The 24,503-nt window shown below is 42.1% G+C and overlaps 1 protein-coding gene across 9 annotated transcripts in view; it reads right to left on the bottom strand.

The window, feature by feature from the left end:
• Positions 1–24,503, bottom strand: part of ehbp1 (EH domain binding protein 1) — a 211,641-nt gene that overhangs the window by 163,808 nt on the left and 23,330 nt on the right. For all 9 annotated transcript variants that reach the window (XM_055018950.1, XM_055018956.1, XM_055018957.1 and 6 more), the window contains 3 exons: positions 19,681–19,738; positions 19,503–19,598; positions 14,602–14,655 (listed from right to left, as the gene is read on the bottom strand). In XM_055018950.1, coding sequence (XP_054874925.1) covers positions 14,602–14,655; positions 19,503–19,598; positions 19,681–19,738 — 208 coding nt within the window. The remainder of the gene's footprint in view (positions 1–14,601; positions 14,656–19,502; positions 19,599–19,680; positions 19,739–24,503) is intronic.

Here is a 24,503-nt window from a genome sequence, read left to right as displayed (position 1 = left end):
GAATAAAATGCTGGGAACAGAGCCAAACACCAACCAACATGGGTCAAGTTGTAAAAACAGGTCAACATATTGTAGTGACCCTCTGTGATGAATGAGTGAGACTTTATCTGCTTCCCTGCTGGTTTATTGAACCTTCACACAGTTTTGTGTCTCGTTTTGTCATTTTTGTGTCTTGGTTTTGTTGTTTTGTGTCTCGTTTTGTTTTGTTTCTCGTTTTTGTCGTTTCGTGTCTCATTTTTGTCGTTTTGTGTCGTTCTTGTCATTTTCTGTCTCGTTTTTGTCATTTTCTGTCTCGTTTTTGTCCTTGTCGGACAATTTGAAGTAATTTAGAATGATTTTTAGCTCAAAACACAAATTTTGAGTAATTTTGGACAACTTTTGACTCATTTTGTACAATTTTTAGCTCATAAAAGACAAATCTTCACACAGGCTACTGTGGGCCGTAGCCAACGCCAGAAGAACTACAAAAACCCCATAACTTAGCTCCAGAATTAGCCACCGTTCCCAGCTCTCTCTACTGCTGACTCTCAGCCAATCAGAGGTGAGCTAACTAAACATGGCACGTTCACTGACATCAGGTAAATCTGGAACTGAACAACAAACACTGAAACCTCAACATCAACAACAGTATTAGTCCGCTACAATATTCTGTTATCTTCCTGTAAAATGATTCATACATGCATGAAAGTCGTTGGTATTCATGACTCTATGAAGAACTGATCAATATCATGATGCACGGAACGGCTTTGGTTACATTTTCACCGGAGTTCAGACTTACGGAGAAAATCGACTTTCATCGATCTGTAGGAACGGAACTCTGACGCAAGTTGAGGACCCTCTGTACACACTTTTTACACTATATTAACTTCTTTGAGTTAGTAAAAAATATTTAAATAGCAAATATAGGAAGATTTCCACTACAAGAACCCAGTGGAGGCATGAGCAAGTATACTCCACCTCATCTGCTGTAATGTCTATCTGACTGCACCAGAACAGCAACGAGTAGAAGTTAGAAGACACAACTCCAGCTCCAGGAGCTGACAGGAAACAGAACGATGGAGGTTTGTTTTGTTGGCTAATATGGTGAATTTTACCCTTGCTTGATGGTGGTGTTTGACGGCAGAAAATGGCATTTGTTGGTGCTCTCTGAATTTAACCAATCAGCATCAAGAGATGTACATGAGTTTTTCAGGGTCACTCAGTAGTACATTTTCCTTTCTTCCACAGAAACAGCCCTGAAAGGTTCAACAGGAGCATTTCTTGCAGTTCTAAAACATTCCTCTAGTCCCTGCAGTGGAAAAGGCCTGTTAACTCTCACATTTTCCACCAAACCTTTCATGCATTTAGTTTAAGGTCATATTAAACACCTACTGCTTTCCAGGGCAGGAACTCAGGCCGGGGTTTTCAGGAACTGTCCTGTAATCAGTCTTTTCAGGTTTCTGTTTCCATTTCAGTTCAGGATCCAACAGCTTCAACCATGGATTTAATTTCTGGTCAAATAAAACGGTAAATAAATATTAGCTACTGGACATAATTCCAGCTCTATAAGCACATATGAAACAGGATGTTTGTTGGCTAATACGGGGAATTTTAACACGTTGATGCAGATATCTGCTGCTTCATGAGGACATCGGGAGGGCAGAAAAACAGCACTTGTTGTCGTCTCTGAGTCTTTACCCAGTTTAATCAATCAGCATCAAGCAGTTTCTGAAGGTCTTTAGTAAATGCCCTGGAATGGGTAAGATTCTACCCTCTAAGAGGTACAGGGGTGAATCTTTAGATCAGAACACAAAGGTTCAGATGGCCTTAAAACGTTCCCCTAAGTTCCTACAGTGGAAAACATTCTATTTAAACTCACTTAACTCACTAAACTCTCATTTAGGAATCTATTTTACTGTAGTACACAACCTCTAGATAGTAGCCATGATGTGCACGTATAATAATGATAAATCTCCATGAAACTAAATGTAATCAGGTTCCCAGAAAGCATCGTGGTGATGGACGACACTCCCTCGTCTTGTTTTAGTTTCACCTCCAGATAACGGAGACGAGGAGCCAGAAGCTCTAGAGTTCTGCTGATAAACCACTGGAACTCTATATTACAGATATCACACACTGATATCCAGGAAATACCAGATAGGATGTTTTCTTTTATTTTGGGAATCATTTCCACTGAGTTCTCACTTTAAGGACGTGTTTGTTCTAGCTGTTTCTGGCAGCCTGCTGATCTGACGGAGCTATGATAGCACTCTAATCCACAGAAAAGCTGATTTGCTTAAGGGGGATGGGGGGGTTAAGATGGCTTGTGACAAGAAACAATTGCCCCAAGTGAAAGTCTGCCTCTCTCCCACCCTGCTCCATGACAAAGGTGTACTCTCCATGCTAAGTGACAAATCTGGGGAGACAAAGAGCATTAGTAGGGTGATGCTCTGCTCCAGTAGCTCTGATTGTGGCCAACTCAAGAATCTAATATGGATTTTAAAAAAGGAGAGATTAGAATGAAAGAGAAACAATGAACACCTTCTACCAAGGGGGAATTAGTGGAGGATTGGATAAGGAGTCGCTTTAGAGGGTGTGTGTGTGTGTGTGTGTGCGTGCACGGGTGAGTGCTCATTCTTTGAGATTCCTTCTCCGTGAAAGAACAATAGGGTTCCTAAATTCTGTTTTTTTGCATTTAAATGTGAGATGCTCTGACAGAAACACCAACAGCTGTGATGCTGGTGTTTCTATGATCCTCTGAGAACAACCTTTGATGTCCAAACATAACTCCAAACCAGTGAGCTTCAGGAGATCAGAGGTCATCCTCCTGCTGCAGTCACCTGATGGGTTAGGCTTAGGTAGACGGTGTCCTTCGCCACGTCTCCTCCACACCGTGGAGCAACGCCTTCAGGTTCCAACCAGCTGAATTCCTGACCGAGCCTCTCTGAGGGCGCGGCGCGCGGAAAACAGATTTATATCCCAAACAGAGCCGGTTAGGGATCAGTCCAACTGTCAGTGGACGGCTTAGTGGCATCAGAGCACATCAGCAGACCCTATTCACTGCCACCTAGCAGAACAGGTCAGGGTGTGTGTGTGTGTGTGTGTGTGTGTGTGTGTGTGTGTGTGTGTGTGTGTGTGTGTGTGTGTGTGTGTGTGTGTGTGTTAAAATGCTCATACACAAACACATAGTCACACAAGCTCACAATGAGCAGATTTTGAAAAAGATAAACGGGTCACATAAGTTTAACCTACACTGTAAAAAACTAATTCTGAAAAACACTGAGAAAATATGAAATATCCATAAAATAATAACATCAACAGATGTAAATACAGCAGTAAAGGGGTGTATTTTATGGTCACATCCTGGAAAAGAATAAAATACTGTTCGCAAAAACACAGATTTGTAATGTTGACATTATTTACAGTCCACACCTGTTTATAAATTTACCAACAGGTAAATTATTTTTATTTCTGATTTAAATTTTAAAAAACAGGGAAAATACATAAAACTGTTTAAAAAAAATAGAATTTATCATTTTCCAGGGTAATTTTTCTATTATATATCAGTTTAAAATCCTAAAATAACTTTTTAAAAAATTTATTTAAATACATTTTTAAAATCCCTATTCATAAAAAGTTATTTTATGTGGATGCGTTTACAACTTCAGCCTGTTTTTTTTACACGATTACTGTGTAAAAAAAAAAATTTTTTTCTATGACTTTTTCTGTAATTTTAAAACGAGTAAATATGTAAAACATCAGTTTAAAAAAATGCCATTTTTCAGTTTTTAACATCCAATTATTTAGTTTTATTTTATTATTATTGTTAATATGTGCATAATTATATTTTGTTGATTAAAAACAGTTAAAAAAAGTGTAGTTTTACGGACAAACGTTAAAGAATTAGTAACTATTAATAAAAAGACAGATTTTTGATTGGGGGACAGTTTTAGCCTGGTTTTTTTTATTTTAATTATTGTTTTTTTTCTGTGATTTTACTGGTTATTTACTAGTTGGGTAAAGTCTGTAAAATAATAGTAAATTGTTTAAAACAACTAGAATTTAAAATATTTCAGAAAGGCTGATTTTTTTACAGCGCTAGTTCATCCCTAACACACCTATGTTCCATCAGCACCAGACTCCCAGGTATCCAGAGGCCCCGCCCACCAGGTCCACTGGGTCAGGCTTGTGGATAAACAGGGGGATTTGTGGAGGCCGGTGTTTTGTGGCCCACACAGGCACGTCTGCATCGCTGGTAGCCATCTAAAGTCATACAGAGGAAAATAAATAACCAGGAGATGGAGATAATAACTGTTCCGACTCCCCAGAACTGTGACCACCATCAGCGCCGTGAAGCAACGACACCAAAAACACGACGAGATGAGGACAAGACAAGAGGAGAAGTCGGATTAGAGCTGAGGAGGAGAAGGGCAGGTGACAGCATGTGAAGAGTGATAGAGGACAACCTCAGAGATGACCGATAAGGAAGGGTGTGGCAGCCAATAACGACAAACAGGAGCCTCAGGAACTATCGGAAATAAAAACTGGTCTTCACTGCATCGTCTTTCTCCAAGCCTGTCCTGAAGACCAGCGACGTGTCTGATAAACCTGAGCAGCATGAGTGTTAGTGGGTGGATGTTCTGGGTCAGCTTCAGTAGCAGGCAGTAACAGTAGGACTTCCAGCATGTTTAGTTCTCTAAGGCCTCTCCAAAGAGATTTTAACCATCTATAAGTTCCCAGTTCCCTACACTGGACGAACCCACATTCTGTCCCAGCGGTGACATCATTCAGGAAAGTTTTCCCAGACCTCTGAGAGCATGTTGTGAATGAAGAGAGCGTGGCGGTAGGATGTTTTCAGGTGACACGCGTGTTGTGTTTATTTTGGGGGCTGAACTAAACCTGTCTGGACTCTAAATGCATCTCTATGAGTCTGACAGTGATTTTACACTCTGAACCTGTGTGTGCATAAATAAATGAGATGAACCGTGTGTGTGAGCTGGTGTACACGTATGACCGCGTTCGCTGCCGTGTCTGGTGACATCTGCTGCATTGTTGGCCGGGAGCGACACTCAGCGGGCTGCAGGAGCCTCAGACTAAGGAGATGAAAGCCGAGGTCACAACCTGGACCTGTGGGATGAACACACACACAATACGCCGTAAACAACACGCACACACACAATACGCTGTAAACAACACACACACACATACTCACAATACACCATAAACACACACACACACTCACAATACACCGTAAACAACACACACTCACAATACACCATAAACAAGACACACACACACACACACACAATACACCGTAAACAACAACACACACACACTCACAATACACCATAAACACACACACACTCACAATACACCGTAAACAAGACACACACACAATACACCATAAACAACACACACACACACACACACACACACACACACACACACACACACACACAATACGCCGTAAACAACACACACGCACACACACACAATACGCCGTAAACAACACGCATGCACACACACACACACACACAATACGCCGTAAACAACACGCACACACACACTCACAATACGCCATAAACAACACACACACACACACACACACAATACACCGTAAACAACACACACACACAATACGCCGTAAACAACACGCACACACACTCACACACACGCACACACACACTCACAGTACACCATAAACAACACACACACACACACAATACGCCGTAAACAACACGCACACACACTGACACACACACACACACACACACACACACACACACACTCACAATACACCATAAACAACACACACACTCACAATATGCCATAAACAACACACACACACACACACACACACACACACAATACACCGTAAACAACACACACGCACGCACGCACGCACACAATACGCCGTAAACAACACGCACACACACTCACACACACACGCACGCACACACACACACACACACGTCTGCACCACACACACCGGCAGCATGCGGGCTGAGCAAGGACGACAAAATAAACAGGACAAAGATAAAAGGGAGAAGCAGACAAAACAATGTGAAGAAAAGCTGCACACAGACACAGAGGAAAACGATGCAGCAGCAGCACATCGTCAGGCAACAGCTTAATCGGTTTAATTAACGAACACACGCATGTATGCATGTAAGCAAAAACATATATGGAAGATATGGAGTCTGTACGGAGCAGAGCATGTCTGTGTGAGTGAGATTTATGAACAGATGTGTGAAAAAGAAGCATATTCTATAAATATAAGCACCAATTATAGCTTCACTGAGCCAATTATTGTTCTTTATCATCTATAACATGTCAGGACACAAAAAAAATCATTTAAATCTGTAGTTTTTCTACCCAAAACTCAAAAATCCTAAAGATATTTAATTTAAAATCATGTAAAAGCAGCTGGATTATCAACTAACCGACTGACTTTCTGACTGGAACACTAAATGAAAACACATTCTCTCCTGCTCTCAGTCACCAGCATGACTCCTGCTACTACAGAGATGTAGTCCGACACACAAACCCTCCCGGTACCTCTGCCGTTAGTCAGCAGACCGGCCACGTGACGGCTGGATTAGAGGCCAGTAAGCCTATTAGGGCCACAGGAGGGGCCACTGGAGGGACGACTGGAGGGAACACGGGAGGGGCCACTGGAGGGACCACGGGAGGGACGACTGGAGGGGCCACGGGAGGGGCCACAGAAGGGACTACTGGAGGGGCCACGGGAGGGACGACTGGAGGGGCCACTGGAGGGGCCACGGGAGGGGCCGCGGGAGGGACGACTGGAGGAGCCACGGGAGGGACGACTGGAGGGTCCACGGTAAGGGCCACGGGAGGGACGACTGGAGGGATCATGGGAGGGACGACTGGAGGAGCCACGGGAGGGACGACTGGAGGGGCCATGGGAGGGGCCACGGGAGGGACGACCTGAGGAGCCACGGGAGGGGCCACAGGAGGGGCCACGGGAGGGACGACTGGAGGGGCCACGGGAGGGGCTACGGAAGGGACGACTGGAGGGGCCACGGGAGGAACGACTGGAAGGGCGACTGGAGGGGCCACGGGAGGAACGACTGGAAGGGCGACTGGAGGGGCCACGGGAGGGATGATTGGAGGGGCCACGGGAGGGGCCATGGGAGGGACGACTGGAGGGGCCACGGGAGGGACGACTGGAGGGGCCACAGGAGAGACGACTGGAGGGGCGACTGGAGGGGCCACAGGAGAGACGACTGGAGGGGCGACTGGAGGGTCCACGGGAGGGACGACTGGAGGGGCCACGGGAGGGGCCACGGGAGGGATGATTGGAGGGGCCACGGGAGGGGCCACGGGAGGGGCGACTGGAGGGGCCACAGGAGGGGCCACGGGAGGGACGACTGGAGGGGCCACAAGAGGGACGACTGGAGGGGCCACAGGAGGAGCCACCCAGCCTCTAGCGCCACCTACAACACACTAACACACACATACAGACACAGAGAACCCACAGACAGACACACACACAGAACCCACAAATAGACACACACAGAGCACAAACACACTAACGGACTGTACACACCCCTGAACACACTCCTACACACACTCCTCCCCAGACACACCGAGGCAGGTCCTCACAAAGACACAAATCCACACAGAGGGGAAACAGATATCTGCTCCTTTCAATTGTTCATTTATTTTGTGTCTCTGCTTTACTGTGAGTCATTTTCTATGAAGACTAGAAAAACTAGCAGTAAAATAACAGATTCTAGCTCTAAACAGCAAAAACAGCATCATCAGAGCAGTAATATGAGAGGGATCATATTACGGCATCTGTCCTCGTTAATTACATTAGATTAATCTGAGAGCATGTGTGATCACACACCGAGATCCTCACACTCACACACACACACACACACACACACACACACACACACACACACACACACACACACACACACACACACACACACACACACACACACACACACACACACACACACACACACACACACACACACACACACACACACACACACACACACACACACACACACACACAAATAGCGCTCTTCTCAGTAAATGAGGTCTTTTGAGTTCTCCAAACTATTTAAGAAACGAGAAATGAGCAAAGGTGGAACTTTGGAGACACACGCGTGCACACGAGTGCAAATTAATCCCAATTTGTCAGCCGCGGCACGGGAGAAACTTTTGGGATTTCATACTTCATACCAGCTTTTGTCACCTTTGCGTGAATAGCCGAGGGCTGAAATAATTGTGTTTTTCTTCCCCGAGGCCCAGTCAGCGCTCACAAGCCACTGGCCTACGTAATGTGTTCCAGAGGAGGGAGGAGGCGGCACACACCACGGATACTAACACACAGGAGGGTGTCTGCAAAGGTGATGGAGCTAGGTGTGTGTGTGACTGTGGGAGTGGGTGTAAGTGGAGGTATGTGGCGTGGAAACGGCCTTAATGGAGTTGGATGAGGTCCACAATAGGCAGGACTTCACCTCAGAGGACTGGAACACTGACGGACGGAAAAAGACATGAAGAGAAGAAGAAGCCGCTAACAACACAGCAGATTAAATCCCCCCATTTATGAACACGCTGCATTAAAGCTGGTTCTTCACGTGCACGGTGTCGTCCACCTTCTGTGATGTCACAAGATCGTATTTCAGTAAAACATCTGGAGCCGTTCCACCTCCTTACAGCATCCATTAATGAGGTTTGGAAGCTTTAATGCACTAAAATTGTAGTTAGAATGGAAATCAGAATGAATGTTTACAACCAGCAGTAAACAACAACAGAAACAGAAAGAAACAACAGAAACAGATTCAGGAACTCTTCCTTCCTGACATCGATGTGAGAGGAAAAGGTGAAGGAGGAGAGAGGAGCGTATCACTGGATATTCAATGTATTCAGACATGATAGCTCACATTAAATACAGTCCTGTTTGTGTGTGTGTGTGTGTGTGTGTGTGTGTGTGTGTGTGTGTGTGTGTGTGTGTGTGTGTGTGTGTGTGTGTGTGTGTGTGTGTGTGCGCGTTACTCAAATCCAAAGCTTTGAAGATAAGGGAAGTTGGTCTCCCATCTCCAGCTAAACACACAGAGAAAACACACTGACATACATATGTGCACACATTAACCCCCCACCGTGCACGCACACGCACACACACACTAAAGAGCCTGTCAGCACAATGCCTTCAAATACAGCCGTCCAATCTTTGACTCTCAATTTGCCACCTTTTGATAAAGCTGAGTGAAAGCGGGTGAAAGGGAAGGCTAGCTGTAATTTAGAGATACTACTGCAGCCGTTTCCTCCTCTCCTCTCCTCTCTCTCCATCTTTTGATTATGCGATTTGCGTTGGCAGACGAACAAATAGAGGAGAGAAAAAGGTAGTGTTTGACACTGCCATTTTCAATGACAAAATACAATCTATGCGGGGCAGTAATTCGACGGGGAGGGATTAGCGGCGAGGTTGGGCCCCAGATTAAGACGAAGCTGGAGCGCGAGGATCTTGAATTTCATCATCTTCACAATGGCGTATTCTTCCCCTTTCTCCTCTGCTGTCTGATGAGGGGTCAGGAGAACTCACCTCTCCTGTTCCTCTGCTGCTTCATTCATGTGTCCTGACTTTATATTAGCTCAGATACCTGCAGGGTGGGGGTCCAGGACCACAGCTTTACATTCGCTACTCAGCAGCAGAATACAATCAGACATTCAGTGTTTGTTCATCATACATGCAAACATCCTTTACCCACTGACACACAGACAGCTCACATACATGCACATATTAACATGCATGTTGGTGGAGGAATTTAAACAGGTCTTAGGGAAGACTGCCCTCTGGTGGTCAGTTCATGTAGTTCCCTAATTCCTGCTCACTTTAAATAAACTGAGCAGAAACCTTTACCCTAACACAGCATCTAATATTCTAATAAAGTCAGTCTATTCGTTTAAACAGTGGCATTTCATTGTAAGTTTACTCTTTTTCCCAAGTTTAAAAAGATCCAATTCATCACAAACCAGCTCAGAGGCCTTTTACACACACAGAAACACACTCATATACACACACCGTTTACACTACCATTCTAAAGTCTGGGGTCATCCAGACAATTCCATGTTTTCCATGAAAACTCACACTTTTATCCATGTGCCAACATAACTGCACAAGGGTTTTCTAATCATCAATGAGCCTTTCAACACCATTAGCTAACACAATGTAGCATTAGAACACAGGAGTGATGGTTGCTGGAAATGTTCCTCTGTACCTCTATGGAGATATTCCATTAAAAATCAGCTGTTTCCAGCTACAATAGTCATTTACCACATTAACAATGTCTACACTGGATTTATCATTCATTTAATGGTATCTTCATGGAAAAAAACTGCTTTTCTTTCAAAAATAAGGACATTTCTAAGTGACCCCAAACCTTTGGACCATAGTGTATTCGTATTATTTATATTTAAATATTGGAGAAATTTTTAGCTGGAAGTTTGGCAACGTATCATTCATCCATTCAAAATAAGAATTAAACTCTCTTTTCTCCAGTTTCCCTTTGGACGAGGGACAAATCAGAGCTACAACATTCCATGACTACTCTGGACTTTTGTTCGCCATGAAACAGCCGAGAAAGCATGATAATGACCAACAGACCAGAAACCACACGGCAGGAACAAGTTAAAAAGGTTGTGGATGTCAGCTTGTTAAAGGACTCGGGGAAGTTATCAGACATTTTAATGGACGAGATCCCATTGGTGGAAACCCAGAGGAGCCCAAAATAAATTCCCACCATAAAACACTAGACCTGTGGAGTTTCAGGTCCTAATTAAAACACCAGGATCCAGCAGCCTGTTCTTGTCATCATCTGTAGTAATCGGTCATTTAAATAAAGCTGCATGTTAAGGAGCCTGTTATAGCCAACAGAGTGTCTGTATATGTCCCACTATCTAAACATCATCCTTTAAAGACAAAGCAGACTACAGTTAACTTTATATTTTAGAATCTATCAACAAAAACCTTTTGTGCACATTCCACTAAACTGAAAACTGTTCCAACCAGAACAGAACTGAGATGTCTAACTTTTCCTCTGAATCACAATAGAAGACCTGCTGCATGCTGCCTTTATATTCTATTATTATAAAAGCTTCAGTGTATAATAAAGTCTTGAAAAGCAGCTCTGCACTCTAAACCTTCTGTCTCCAGGCATGAAAAGAGTCACATGAAAAACATGAACAGCAGCTTTCCTGGTTGGAAATATTCCTCAAATATGTGTCGAGTTATAAGCCTGTCTGACATCAGAACAATTTAAATGGTTTAAAAAGCATCAATCAGCTTAAATATAACAGGAACACTAATGTGTCAGCAGGTTAGTGGCTGCCTAAACATGTGTACTTTTAGTTTCTTCATATATTAACCAGGATTCCTCTGTGAGTGTCTGGAGGTTTAGGTTTCCTCCTCCTCTTCTCCATTCCTGCTGTCAGGATCCTGGCTGGGCTTTGATCTGTTTTCTGTCATTAGTCAGGTATGCAGAGACAAACCCTCTAACGGGTCTTTTCCTCTCTTTCTGTTCTCTCCCACGCTCTGGCCGGAGAACACCTGACCTGCTTGTCTTCTCAGCTCTCTATCAAACAGAGAAAGGTTCTTTAAAGTGACCAGAAAGCGATGTGTCGACGTCCTCAGCCAGTTCTCACTGCTTTATCCTCCAACATTCTTAAAAACAGGCAGTAGAAGAGTTTCAAACTGCTTTCAACCTGATAGGTTTCAATTTAAAGCAGAGTTTTATCATGAAAACAGTCTCTGCCCAGACCAGCGTTTCAGAAATATTCTCTATTTAATCTGAAATACCTGAAAACATCCACATGACAGTTAAAGGGTGTAAACATGAAGCAGTGGGTCTGATACTGTAGGAAATACAACAGTAGAAAAACAGCAATGACCAACAGTAGGAGGAGAAGTTTCTTTAACTGGATAACAGCGGATAGCAAAGACAGAAAGAGACTCCAGAGATCCATCCTTCTTACTGAATAAACCCTTCACATCAGATCTTCCAGAAAAAGATTACAGAACAGCTGCAAGACAACAAGCAGGGACAATTAAACCCAATCAGAGAGCAGATATGAGTGTTAGAACGTCACCATTTCTACCAATCCAGATTAAAACTCCAGAGATTCCAAACTAAACCGAGGTCAGCATGTTTCTAAAAGGATGTTCTAAAGATCCCAACCACTGGAGGAGAGTGGACACTAAAAGACTCTGTTCTAAAGATCCTAACCACTGGAGGAGAGTGGACACTAAAAGACTCTGTTCTAAAGATCCTAACCACTGGAGGAGAGTGGACACTAAAAGACTCTGTTCTAAAGATCCTAAACACTGGAGGAGAGTGGACACCAGGTGTAGACACAACAGACATTAAAGGTCTGAACCCTACAGGGATCCAGACTGAAACCAAAACGGTTACATTTGTGATCTTTTATGAAAGTGTGAAAGTTAAAATGTCTAGTGGTCGAACTGTGTGAGTGAACGATGATCATTAGCTGTAACCGGCAGCTACTGCATTAACCACAGTGGTGAATTTACTACAGGAGGTCCTCGGTTTACGGCGTTCTCGACCTACACCGTTTAATCATTATGTCAGAACTGGTTACTGGAACTAGTTGACGAGCGGAGCGGATGAATACGTTGTCACGCGGCGCTATAAGACGGCTTTGTTTCCATTCTCCGGTTGTACGTCACCTTGGATTGTGCTATATTCACTAACTTTTTGTCCTTCATTATGGCTCCCAGCGTAAGTCAGACTCTTCTGATGCTCAGAAGAAAAGGAAAGCCGTCTCCATGGAAGTGAAATTAGACAGAATAAAAGGCTCAGAACATGACTTTTATGAAGAACTGATAGATACTGTGATGCACACAACGGTTTTGTTTACATTTTTATCTGAGTTTTGACTTGTGGTGAAAATTGACTTACATCAATCCATAGTAACAGAACTCCAACATAAGTTGAGGACCTCCTGTAATCTGTAATATAGTGGAAGGATTCAATGATATAAAAACTTGTGGAAGCTGTAATACTTAGCTAATAAACAAAAAAGCTGCAGGATATGTGTAAGGAAAGTCATGCTAATGGGATAAACAGCAGATTCTGGTGTAGACACTGTACAGGCTTTTCTCTACATTCATTCTGCAGCGGCGGCCCGCCGCTGCTAAAATCCCAGCGCCGTGCCTTTGAACGCCTTTTTTTTTCTTTTTTTTTTTTTTTAATCGTCGCAAATACACCACCGCCACATGTCTCCACCTTCACAGCAGTCTTGCACTGTGTCGGGTATTCGCAAGTACTAAGGTAAACTACAGATAACTGACTGTGATGCTCTCAGTATCCTCTCTTTTTTTGTGTGTGTGTGGTGGCGGTGCAGGGGGTGGGGCCTGCCGCCGCTGGCACCAGAGGTGAACAGAACATCTACTGTGGAACCTCATCAGACTGTCTATTGAAGCTACAGTTACATATTATACAGAAAATATTCAGATCTGACTGAAGGGTGACCCAGTCTGAAGACTGGATGATGGATTTTACCTGACAGTTCACTAAACAAGCTGCTCTCCAATTAATCTGAACTAATAATCTGCTGGTTTTAATCTGCTGACATGAACCAACAGATGGAATCTGTTAGAAGTTCCTTCAAGTCTCCAAGGAAGACAATAAAAGGTCAACATCCAAATATAAAGGCCTCATTTACTGCACATGTCTGTATTATTCAGGAATAACTGGCCCCAGCACATGTATAGAAAGCAGCACACGGCTATGAACAGAGTTTCCTGGCAGATTAAACCGGCTCCATGTCTTTTTCTCTCTGCTTCAGTTCTCTATAATCCTTCCTTCTTCATTAGATTCTCCCCTGTTTTTTTGGATCGACAGTGACATCTAGTTTCTGCCGCTTCTGTCTGCTATAAACACGTCATACAACCTGAGAAAATATCACAGCTTCTGTTGCCTTGAACAGCCTGACAGAATACACAGAAGAGCAAAAAGCAGCTGCTGCATTCCAGATGTTCAACTGTTCTGATCATTAACAGGTTAAATGAATAAACACAATGGAGGACACAGAGATCTTCAGCTGCATTTCAATATTTCACCAGTTAATTTGCTTTATAATCACACCAGTTAGTGTCCTTTAAATATGACCTGTAAATGACTCTACTGTAGTACAGATTCGGGCAGACATAAACACACATAAGGAAACCTGCTGAGCAGAAACTTCAGTCCAGCATTCAGACCGATCTGAGCGCTACAGAGAGAAACTTGTAATAACAAAAACTGACCGCATGGTGGCAGAATCTGCACATGAAACCCCAGAATGATATTCCTAGTAAATCCTGAGAATAAGAAATTTATGTCTGTGTGTTTCTATAAATTTGTACTTAAATCATAACAGTTCAGGGGCCTTTTAGCACCTCAATGTATTATTTATTTATTCTGATGATAATTATCATTTATTTCCCACCATAAAGTTAAAAAAGTAAAATAAAAATGTAGTACATCAATAGACCAAAGCATCAATAAGACGATATAAAAGAGTATCAATAAACTAACCTATAAACACATTAAAAGACAGAAACAGAAATAATTTACTCACATTCTCAATGACAAACGTCCACTCTTTGTCCTCAAACTCCTCTGCATGGGGGTCCTGCAACAGAAAAAACACATCAATCAATCATGAAACGAGTCATTTAATCACATGAAGGCTTTATTTTGGGCTTCTGCCAGCAGACTGTGGCACAGAAACACCAGTCAATGAATGACAGCTCACCTGCTCTACTGTTCTAGTTCTATTCACCAACTCACCTGGTCTGGTTCCATTTCCCTTCTTCTACATGGAGTACTACTGAGGTTTTCTCCCAATAACTGTATTTCTATAATGAAGGTTCTGATCTGAAGCTTGATTATAAAATATGTTTAAAGGAAAATCAAGCTTTAAACTGAACACAAAGAAAAAATGCAACACCGACACGAGAAAGCAGGAAAATGCAGAATTAGAGATGTTTTGAAGAGTATGGAGGTATCTGAGCTGATTTTCTGCATGGATCTGATTCTTCTCTGTGTAGCATTGAGGAGATGGGAACAGACAGTAATGGAGGCATGAAGACAGTAAACAGCCTCTTCCTCTGCCTCAATGGATGACCTTCATTGCCCTTCGGCACATACACACAACCGCAAATCACAGCTGGACACACTGCAGAGCACTTTAAGAAGAGGATGCACATGTCGTGGTGCACTCTAGATCCAAGCTGGACCATTAATATCAGATTGGTTGATGCTGGTCAAACCTGCGTTGATAATAAAAGATTTAAGTCTAACCCCGGTCCACTAAGAGTCATACTAGAATATTGACACTCTACTACCAGACTCAGATTACAAACCAGGTGTAGAGATCAGTTTATTTCTGTAATTTTCAATCGCAGACCAGAATTGGGTTAAAGTCCCCCAAATCAGACCAACATCGAACGTGGTCAGGAGGTAGCATCATGAAGCTCACAGAATTTAAATGTACAGATTGGAGCTGAAACTAATAATTGGTCTCAGTGTTGACTAATCTGTTCTTTATTTTGTTGAAAATAAATGAGTTATTTGGTCTTTAAATGTCAGAAAATGGTGAAAAATGTCGTCCAAGATAACGTTGTCAAATGTCTTGTTTTGTCTATGATCCAAAGATATTCAGTTCACTGTCAAAGAAGAGCAAAGAAACCTGAAAATATTCACATTTAAGAAGCTATTATTAGAGGAATTTAACTCTTATTTTCTGAAGAAAAAATACTGAAACTAATAAACCAATTACCAAAATAGTTGGCAATTAATTTAACAGTTAACAACTAATCAATTAATCGTTATAAGACATGCAAATCTAACCGGATCAACCTCCTGCTTTAATGCTAACAGTTATACGCTCATTCACATAATAGATAAAATAAATAAATGAAGCATTTACTCTCTGCACAGCAACACAAATATTAAAATCACATGATTCAGTGAGTTAGCATGACAAATTCTAACCAAGTATGTGCATTTTCAGTGTTTGTCTATTTATGGACAAATCTGTGAAATATGGGTAAAATCTGTGGAATATTAATACTTCTGTACTGGTATTTCTGCTCATGAAAGAATCTGTGCTACTAATGATGTGTGGAATATTGTTATTTCTGCATCCAGATGAATTTGGACAATCTGAACTTCTGTATATTTTCTGTTTATTTTTATTTTTCTACTGATATTTAGCTGCTACAATAATGCTAGTGTCCCCACTGTGGGAATAATCAAACAAAAAAACTAAATCTGCTATAAAAGAGGCTGCTCAGTGCTGCTGTATCGTTCATCACGGTTTCAGTGCTGCTGTATCGTTCATCACGGTTTCAGTGCTGCTGTATCGTTCATCACGGTTTCAGTGCTGCGGTATCGTTCATTACGGTTTCAGTGCTGCTGTATCGTTCATCTCTGCTTTAGTGCCGCTGTATCGTTCATCTCTGCTTTAGTGCCGCTGTATCGTTCATCTCTGCTTTAGTGCCGCTGTATCGTTTATCTCTGCTTTAGTGCTGCTGTATCGTTTATCTCTGCTTTAGTGCCGCTGTATCGTTCATCTCTGCTTTAGTGCCGCTGTATCGTTCATCTCTGCTTTAGTGCCGCTGTATCGTTTATCTCTGCTTTAGTGCCGCTGTATCGTTCATCTCTGCTTTAGAGCTGCTGTATAGTTCATCACGGTTTCAGTGCTGCTGTATCGTTCATCACGGTTTCAGTGCTGCTGTATCGTTCATCACGGTTTCAGTGCTGCTGTATCGTTCATCACGGTTTCAGTGCCGCTGTATCGTTTATCTCTGCTTTAGTGCCGCTGTATCGTTTATCTCTGCTTTAGTGCTGCTGTATCGTTTATCTCTGCTTTAGTGCTGCTGTATCGTTCATCTCTGCTTTAGTGCCGCTGTATCGTTCATCACGGTTTCAGAGCTGCCGTTTGAGCTGTAGACCAGAGACAGACGTCATTCTGTGGTCAGATATGATCATTAGCATGTCAACATTAACCAGGATCCTCACAGCTAACAGATTTTATATTTTCACTGCCTGTTCTGGTGCAACTAAACATTTACCTGGTTTGGAAGATGCAATATTAAAAGTCACACGTTAAATCCTGTTAATTCCAAACCTGTGGGGGTAAATAGAACACCAGGAGGGACTAGATGGTTCTAGCTGCTCTCTGTTAGAACTGATTATGTCTACAGAACGAGGAGCTGGAGTGCTACCAGGCTGAGTTCATTTTTAATTTCTGTATTTTCTGTTGGTCTCCCTGATGGCTGAGATCCTGCTGAGCTAAGCTGGTTCACTGCAGAGCTTCAGGCCAAACAGAGCTCAAAGAGTGTTCAAATCACCGCTGGAGTTAGTTTTCACCTTCAGTCAACACACTGCAGAAAGCTGTAAGTTGTTCAGCTTTTACGGGTTTAGACGACATTAACAGTATGTTTGATATAAAAGAGATGCTAAAGAAATTAAAATCTGCACATCAATTAAAGTTTCATGAGACAGATTAAAAACAAGTCGAGTTGTTGCATTATGGGTTGTAATATTCATGGATATAAAGACATTATTTTACCTGAAAACAGGTGGAGCCTCCCTTTAACATAAATCAGATGACTAGAAGCAATGTGAGGTCTCTTTAGTAGAGATATTACACCCAGCTTTCTGATTCTATGTCACCTGTTCAGGTTTCCAGCCTGCACGAGTCTAACCCTCTGAGTCACAACAGAACTATTCCAGGCCGAATATCAGAGTTTCAAAGTTTGATTTGAATATACACTGCACACACAGAAGAATATAAAAAAACTGGTGAAGAAACTCAACTATCTGGCAAAGTAAGGCCACTAATATTTTACTGAAGAGCTTGTGGAGCCCAAACCAGACGTAAGAAGCATTAAATATTAAAATACACTCGGCCTGGGGGGGCTGATATATAACAGCTAACTATGGGGCGACTCGTTGGTGAACGTTTGTCCAGAAGTTCCTAAAACTACATGAAGGTATGAATTATAAAACATCATCCCACATAATGAAACTTCCAGTAACATACAGAAGGTAAAAATCAGAAATATATCGAAAACTGTTAACACACAACAGGAGAAATAATATGTTATGAATGTACAAAATCTGGAAAACAGGCTTAAAAACTGTCTACAGAGATGAAACTACCTGACTGTATTTATATACTGTACTGGGAAGTAAATATATTAACCTCATTTGCTATGTTTAGTGTTATCTACTTAATTTGAGTATTCTATGGAATTTCTTTATTGCATTTACAAGTTTAAATACATATGGAAACTCTTAATTAAGCCCTTGAAGGTTTTAAGTATTCACAATTTAGGATTTTATAGATTTTTTTGGATATATTTGTGACTTTTATCTTCTATACGTTATTGAAAGTTATCATTTGGAGGAATGATGTTTGGTAATTCATGTCTTTCTATAGTATGAGGGAGTAAACTGATTTCTCTGTCCAAAACACTTCCCTGATGAAGTTCTAGCAGCAAAAAGCTGTAAATAAATGTATTTAAGTGAATCAGGCATAGTTATGGTTGGAACGTTTAGGAAATGCTCGTCTCTCTTCTGCGCTCATGAAACAGATTAAAATAGAGTAAAATAGAGTTCCTACATCTGTGTAATCAGGGAAGTGTTTATTATCAACTGAACAACAGCAGGTAGGTGAGCTGCTGGTTTATAAGAACAATGTTTCAGGTGTTTCTAGTTTTTCCTGATTTAAACTAAAGCTGCAGCAGAGAAAGGTTTTCCACCAAAGACATTAAACTAATGCAGAGACAGAGGTTATTAGATTTGGGTTTTATCCAACATCAGTGGGTGAAACTGTGGCTTTGCTTTGTGTCTCCTTCCAAAAACAGCTTTATTACTTCCTCTGGGACCGGAAGTGGAAGGAAAGAGACTCTAACATGGAGAGTGGAGCTACAGCAGCATTCCTGGTGACCTCAGCCAGAACACAGCAGATATCTCAGAAAGGCTTTACACTAGGTCTGGAGATGCTACACCAACACTCCTACAGACCTCCACCAGAACACAGCAGCAGATATCAGCAGGTTTTACAAACATCTGGAGATAAAATAAAGTCTCAGGTTTCTGTGTTTTTACTGCTGTCAGGGCCTCTCTGTATAGAGACTCTTAGATGCCCTGCATACCTGTAGTCAGAACATACCTGTGACTGAACAGTAAAAACTACCAGCAGCTCCTCAGAGCATAGGCAGGTATGGAGGTATGTGAGGAGGAGGTTTGTTGAGGTGAAGGAAGTAACAGGACACTGAGCAGTAAGGAAACTTGTCAGCACTGAGGCCCAGCATGTTAAAGTAAGCCAGGCTGCTGACAGATAGCATCCATACACGTGTTTCATTTACAGACTGTAGTACTGAACAGACTTCAGCAGGAACAGCTTCACAGAATCAGGACTAAACCTTCCCTGTAGACCTGCTCCAGGTGATTAAAGATCCGTACCTTAAACAGAGTGACGGTGATCTCTATGTTCTCTGGAACGGGCCACACCACCACTCCTCTGTAGGGGTTTTTTATGCCAGGCTGCCAGCTGTGGGACTGCAGAGCAACACAAACACAATTACAGCCGGAACAGAGAAACCTTCTACCTGTTGAGTATTCTGTCTCATTAAATACAAACCTTAGAGGATTTCCTCCGACTTCTGCGAGTCCAAACCACCACCAGTTTGTCTGGTTGCCTGAGAGGTAGAAGAGAAAAGGAAGATGAGTGTAAAAAGGTGTTGACTGATCAGTGCAGCTACGTGCCGTCGTCCCTCCATCTACACAACAACACGCTTCAGGACCCACAGGTTTAAACCCTCATAAACCTTCTACTACACACCTGAACAGCCACTGGAGGTCTGAATAAATCATGACCAGAGAACCAGACCCAGCTCTGTGGACTGCATATACACAACAGGCAGAAATACACAACACAAACACACACAGGAGGCTAGAGTGACAGGAAAACACTGGAGGAGGCCTAGAGTCACAACAACATGAGTCCAGGACAGAGTCAAAATCCATCATATCAAACAGGCAAATATTCACCAAGATGATTAAAATTTAGCATGAAACAGACAGAAAGTGTTGACAGAAATGGAACACAAAATCCAGTGAGGAATATAAGCTTCAGTAAGACGCTGTTCAACACTCTCAGCCCTAACTGGAGAATGATGGATTCTGATCAAACAGAGAGGACATATGTGAGGTGAATAAAAACTGCATAAATTCTACTACCGGCTAAAATAGTATTCAGGGCAGCAGAAAACCTATAGCTGTCACGGACCAACCACAGACTGTAACAGCAGATTTATCACGATTTATCAAATAATTCTTTATTAAATAATTCTCTGTAATAATATTACAGAGAATTATCTAACTTTCACAGTCATTAACCCTGATTTGACCAGAATGTTGTGATAAATTAGAGGATGCACACATTTTACAGCTCCTGACCTAAACTTGGACGTTATCTTTAGTCCAGACCTGCTTTCCTGTCCTTCCTGGTGCATGTTTCTGTTGTAAAACTGTTTATGATGGACGATGTCTGATGTATAATTTCTAAGCTAAAAGTTCACTTCACACTGATACATAATCTTTAAATTTAATATCCATATGTAGTTCAGATGCTGGATGACGGCTGTTCCTCTTTGGATTCCATTCATTCACTTTATGTCTAAAACTACCGACCACTGGCTTCATGTGACACATAATTCTGTTTTAAATTACTGCAATGCAACAAACTGCAAGATGAACTGAAAAATGATGGCAGAAGGAGGAGAACAAATATTTCCAGAACATCTGTCTGGATGAATGCTGGATGTTTACATGCAGGAGAGGGAGGAAAAATGTGCTGCTTGAATAATAATTAAATGTGAAAAGGAAAGCATCTCTATAAGATTCTGTTGGCAGATTCACTGGATCTGGAGATGAAACGGTTAATTCCCGCATTCCTGGATTTTACTGTCATACGCATCCAACCCTGGATCACCCATGAAGAGCCTCATAAACATTAATCAACTGTGAAGACAAACTTTGGCTTCCAGTCATCAGCTGAGTGGTGCAGGTAGAAGGAGCCAACAGTGTTCAGGGTTAATTCCTCTCCATCCTCTCCAGGGATGATGGTCTGCTGCTGAACTGACCTCTAACTCCACAGAAACTTAAACCAACAAACTGCCCTACAGGAACTCCTTAGAATCACTTTATTCTGCTGAGCTCCACTAAAGCTACAACAGTAAACTGTCCAGTGTGACCAGAACCTGCTAAAGATCCATATTGGAAACGACACAGATCCAGTTCTGGTTGAACATACTGTTCACTTATACAAATATCACTGCTGTAAATACAAAATAAATACAAATCCAGGTAAAGTACTGCATATAGAAAGATAAAATCTACATATCGATATGTATGGGGTGAGAGGAGGATGTTGGCAAAGCTCACATCCATCATGGACAATCCCTCTCATCCACTGCATGACACTGTGGGGTCTTTAAGCAGCTCCTTCAGCAGCAGACTGAGACATCCACCCTGCAAGAAGGAGCGCTATCGCAGGTCATTCATCCCATCTGCTATAAGACTTTACAACATCAGCATCAGTGTTTGATGTTAACAGAATGCCTTCATATCATTACCACTACCATTCGTCTGCAGGCTGAATGACTTCTGCAGTTTTTGGTGTTTGGCTGAAAGCTGCTCCTGTGTTACAGAACCAATGAGACTTCAGACTAGCCTTTTTGACCAAAAAGAACCAGCTGCTAGCTCGGTGTTCAGCTGGTTTAAACCTCGTGTCTCCTAAGGACCGGTTTGCTTTTCCATTGGCGAGGAGCCCAGGTAGATCCACAACACTGTGTCACCGTAAAACGTCAGTACGCCCCTGCATGTGTAGCCGTTCAACAACGTTTGTAACCATGCAAGTGCCCTTCCTGATTTTGCCAGCCTACACTGAGATCCAGGAACAAATAATCCCACTGTTAGTAGCGACCTGTCTTCATCGTAGTCAGACAACAGCAATGACGGCATTTTCACCATTGATCATCGATCACCGTAGCCCCGCCCCCAGCCCGTGATGTACTCGGTTCTCAACTCTAGCCCAGCAAAGAGTTGATGCCTGAAAAGCACCAGTTTTTGGAGACTGGAGCCGGTGCTTAGTTGGTGGAAACACAAAGAACTGGTGCTAAGTCAGGCTCTGGCTCTGATCTAGAACTGGAAGGAATGCCACAACAGGCGACACAAACATGATGAAGACAAGCTCAGAGAGTCCTGGAGAAAGACTTATAGAGTTCATCAGACCGCAATCATACTAGGAGATCCCCATTTATATTGGATCTAAAGGGTAGTTTAGGGCTGAACAATTAATCTAAATATCATGGAAATCATAAGATGACCAACAACACACAATGCTTTAAAAAAAAGGTAAAAATGTGTCCCAACATCCCATTTTAAATTAATCCAACTTTCCAGATGTTAATAACCATTATTGTTTAGTACAGATTGCAGCAAAAATCACATCATTTATTCATTTTTGTATAGAAACAACATACGAAAATTACCATCCCCACTAAAATCATGACTCAATTACAATACCTGTCAAATTATCATTTTCTTTCAGCTTAGAAAAGATTTTTTTAAAAATAGTGGTAAATATAGGTGCGTTTCCTTTTAATTATGCAGTAATATAATGATGAGACAGTTGCACCATATTGCACTAAATAGACGTCAGTCTGTAGAACAAAAGCTTCTGAATTCTCTGAGTGAAAACATCTCAGCAGCAGATGGGTGAGAAAGTGGAACAAAATAGACAAAAGAATGAAATATTGAGCTGAAACGCGAGGATGTGTCTGTTACATGATGCTACAGGAGTCAGAGTGTCCTGAAAACCAAGAAAATAAAGATGAAGAAGTGAGAGAAAAAGGATTTTGTGTGGGCTGGAGAGAGATGGTAGATAGGAGTAAAAGTGGGTCAGCAGACTCAGCAGGGCGACACAAAGCACAGATAAACCCTTCTACATTTACTTTAAAGACATTTAGCTGCTGCTGTCGTCCACACAACCTGCAATTAGTAAACATGTAGGAACCTGATGTTCCCTCGAAGACTCACAGCATCACAACAGGTAAGAAACATCAGAATTAGTCCATCAGTTACTGTGGCTTCTCCAGACAGCGTTTAGTTGTCAACTCCTAATTAATCTGCAGTCATTTAATAATTAACTGAAAATGCACTGATGAACATTTCTCTCTGTTTTTAGATATTTTATAGCCCAAACAACTAATCAAAATATTAAATGGAGTAATTAACACCAGAATAATCATTAGCTGCAGCAGTATTAGTTCCACAGTGAACTATTTGATATTTATAGAGATGGATGGTTCTCTTGCCATCTCTAACCACAGCAGAGCTCCACACTGGGACCAGAATGGATCCATATAAGACCTTTATTCTGAGAGTGTGCAGGTTAAAAGTTCAAATTTGTGCTGGTGGATGAAGATCATCAGGCTGATCTGAAGCCCTCCAGCCAGAACAAGCAGCTCCTGCATTAGTGATAGTGGTGGAAAACAGAACTTTATGTTCCTCCCTGATTTGACATGGAAATCACTGCTTTCAGCTGGGATCACTGATAAACAATAACTAGCTGATAACTTTAATAAAACTAAACAAAGTGGAAAGGGAAGGTCTGACCCACCTCATCACACAAACAAAGTCAGCTAAAGAGAAGAACTAGTCTACTACATTCTATTAGATTAGCTAGCAGAGTGCTGGGGCTGAAAAATTAATCAATTACTAACAGTGATTATGATTTTGGCTTCCAGCAACTGAATAAAACATGAGTGACTACAGCTCATACAAAACAGCCCATGTGTTCAAAAAGGACTGCTTCAATCTGGACAAATTTGACATTAGAACACCTTATTATCACCAAGGAACACGGCAGATTTCTGTCTGTTATCAACATTACTGAAAAACAGACCAACGAATTTGGATGAAATTTCCAGGGTAGGTCAGAAATGACACAAGGACCAAGTGATTAGATTTTGGTAGTGATGCGGCTTATAGTCTGGATCCACAGATTGGTTAAAGATTTCAGTATCATTGCCAGATAGCGGCACAGCGTCACTGTAACCATGACAAGTGAACACTACATCAGCTGCCTGCTGACGATCACATGATTGTGATCCTGCTACAAATCCACCTCTGAGGACTTATCAGGACTTATCCATCAGAAATGATCCAAGGAACAACTGATTAAATTGTGGGGGTGTTTCTGAGTCCCATCAATTCCCGCCGTCCGCTACATATTTAGGTCACGTGAGCCGGTATCCGTAAAATAACATACACATGCAGAACACACGCCTGAGCTCAGGCCAGGGAATGAAAAGTCTTAGTGGAGTACTGACTCTCTGAATGCTTTTCTTGTTTGACTCTTTTTCAGGTAACTTTTAGTCACACCTGTCTGAGCAGCTT

This window comes from Amphiprion ocellaris, chromosome 16 (genome assembly GCF_022539595.1).
Source record: "Amphiprion ocellaris isolate individual 3 ecotype Okinawa chromosome 16, ASM2253959v1, whole genome shotgun sequence".
Classification (NCBI taxonomy): Eukaryota; Metazoa; Chordata; class Actinopteri; family Pomacentridae; genus Amphiprion; species Amphiprion ocellaris.
Note: the sequence above shows the minus strand (reverse complement) of the source record. Positions and strands in the feature narration are given on the sequence as shown.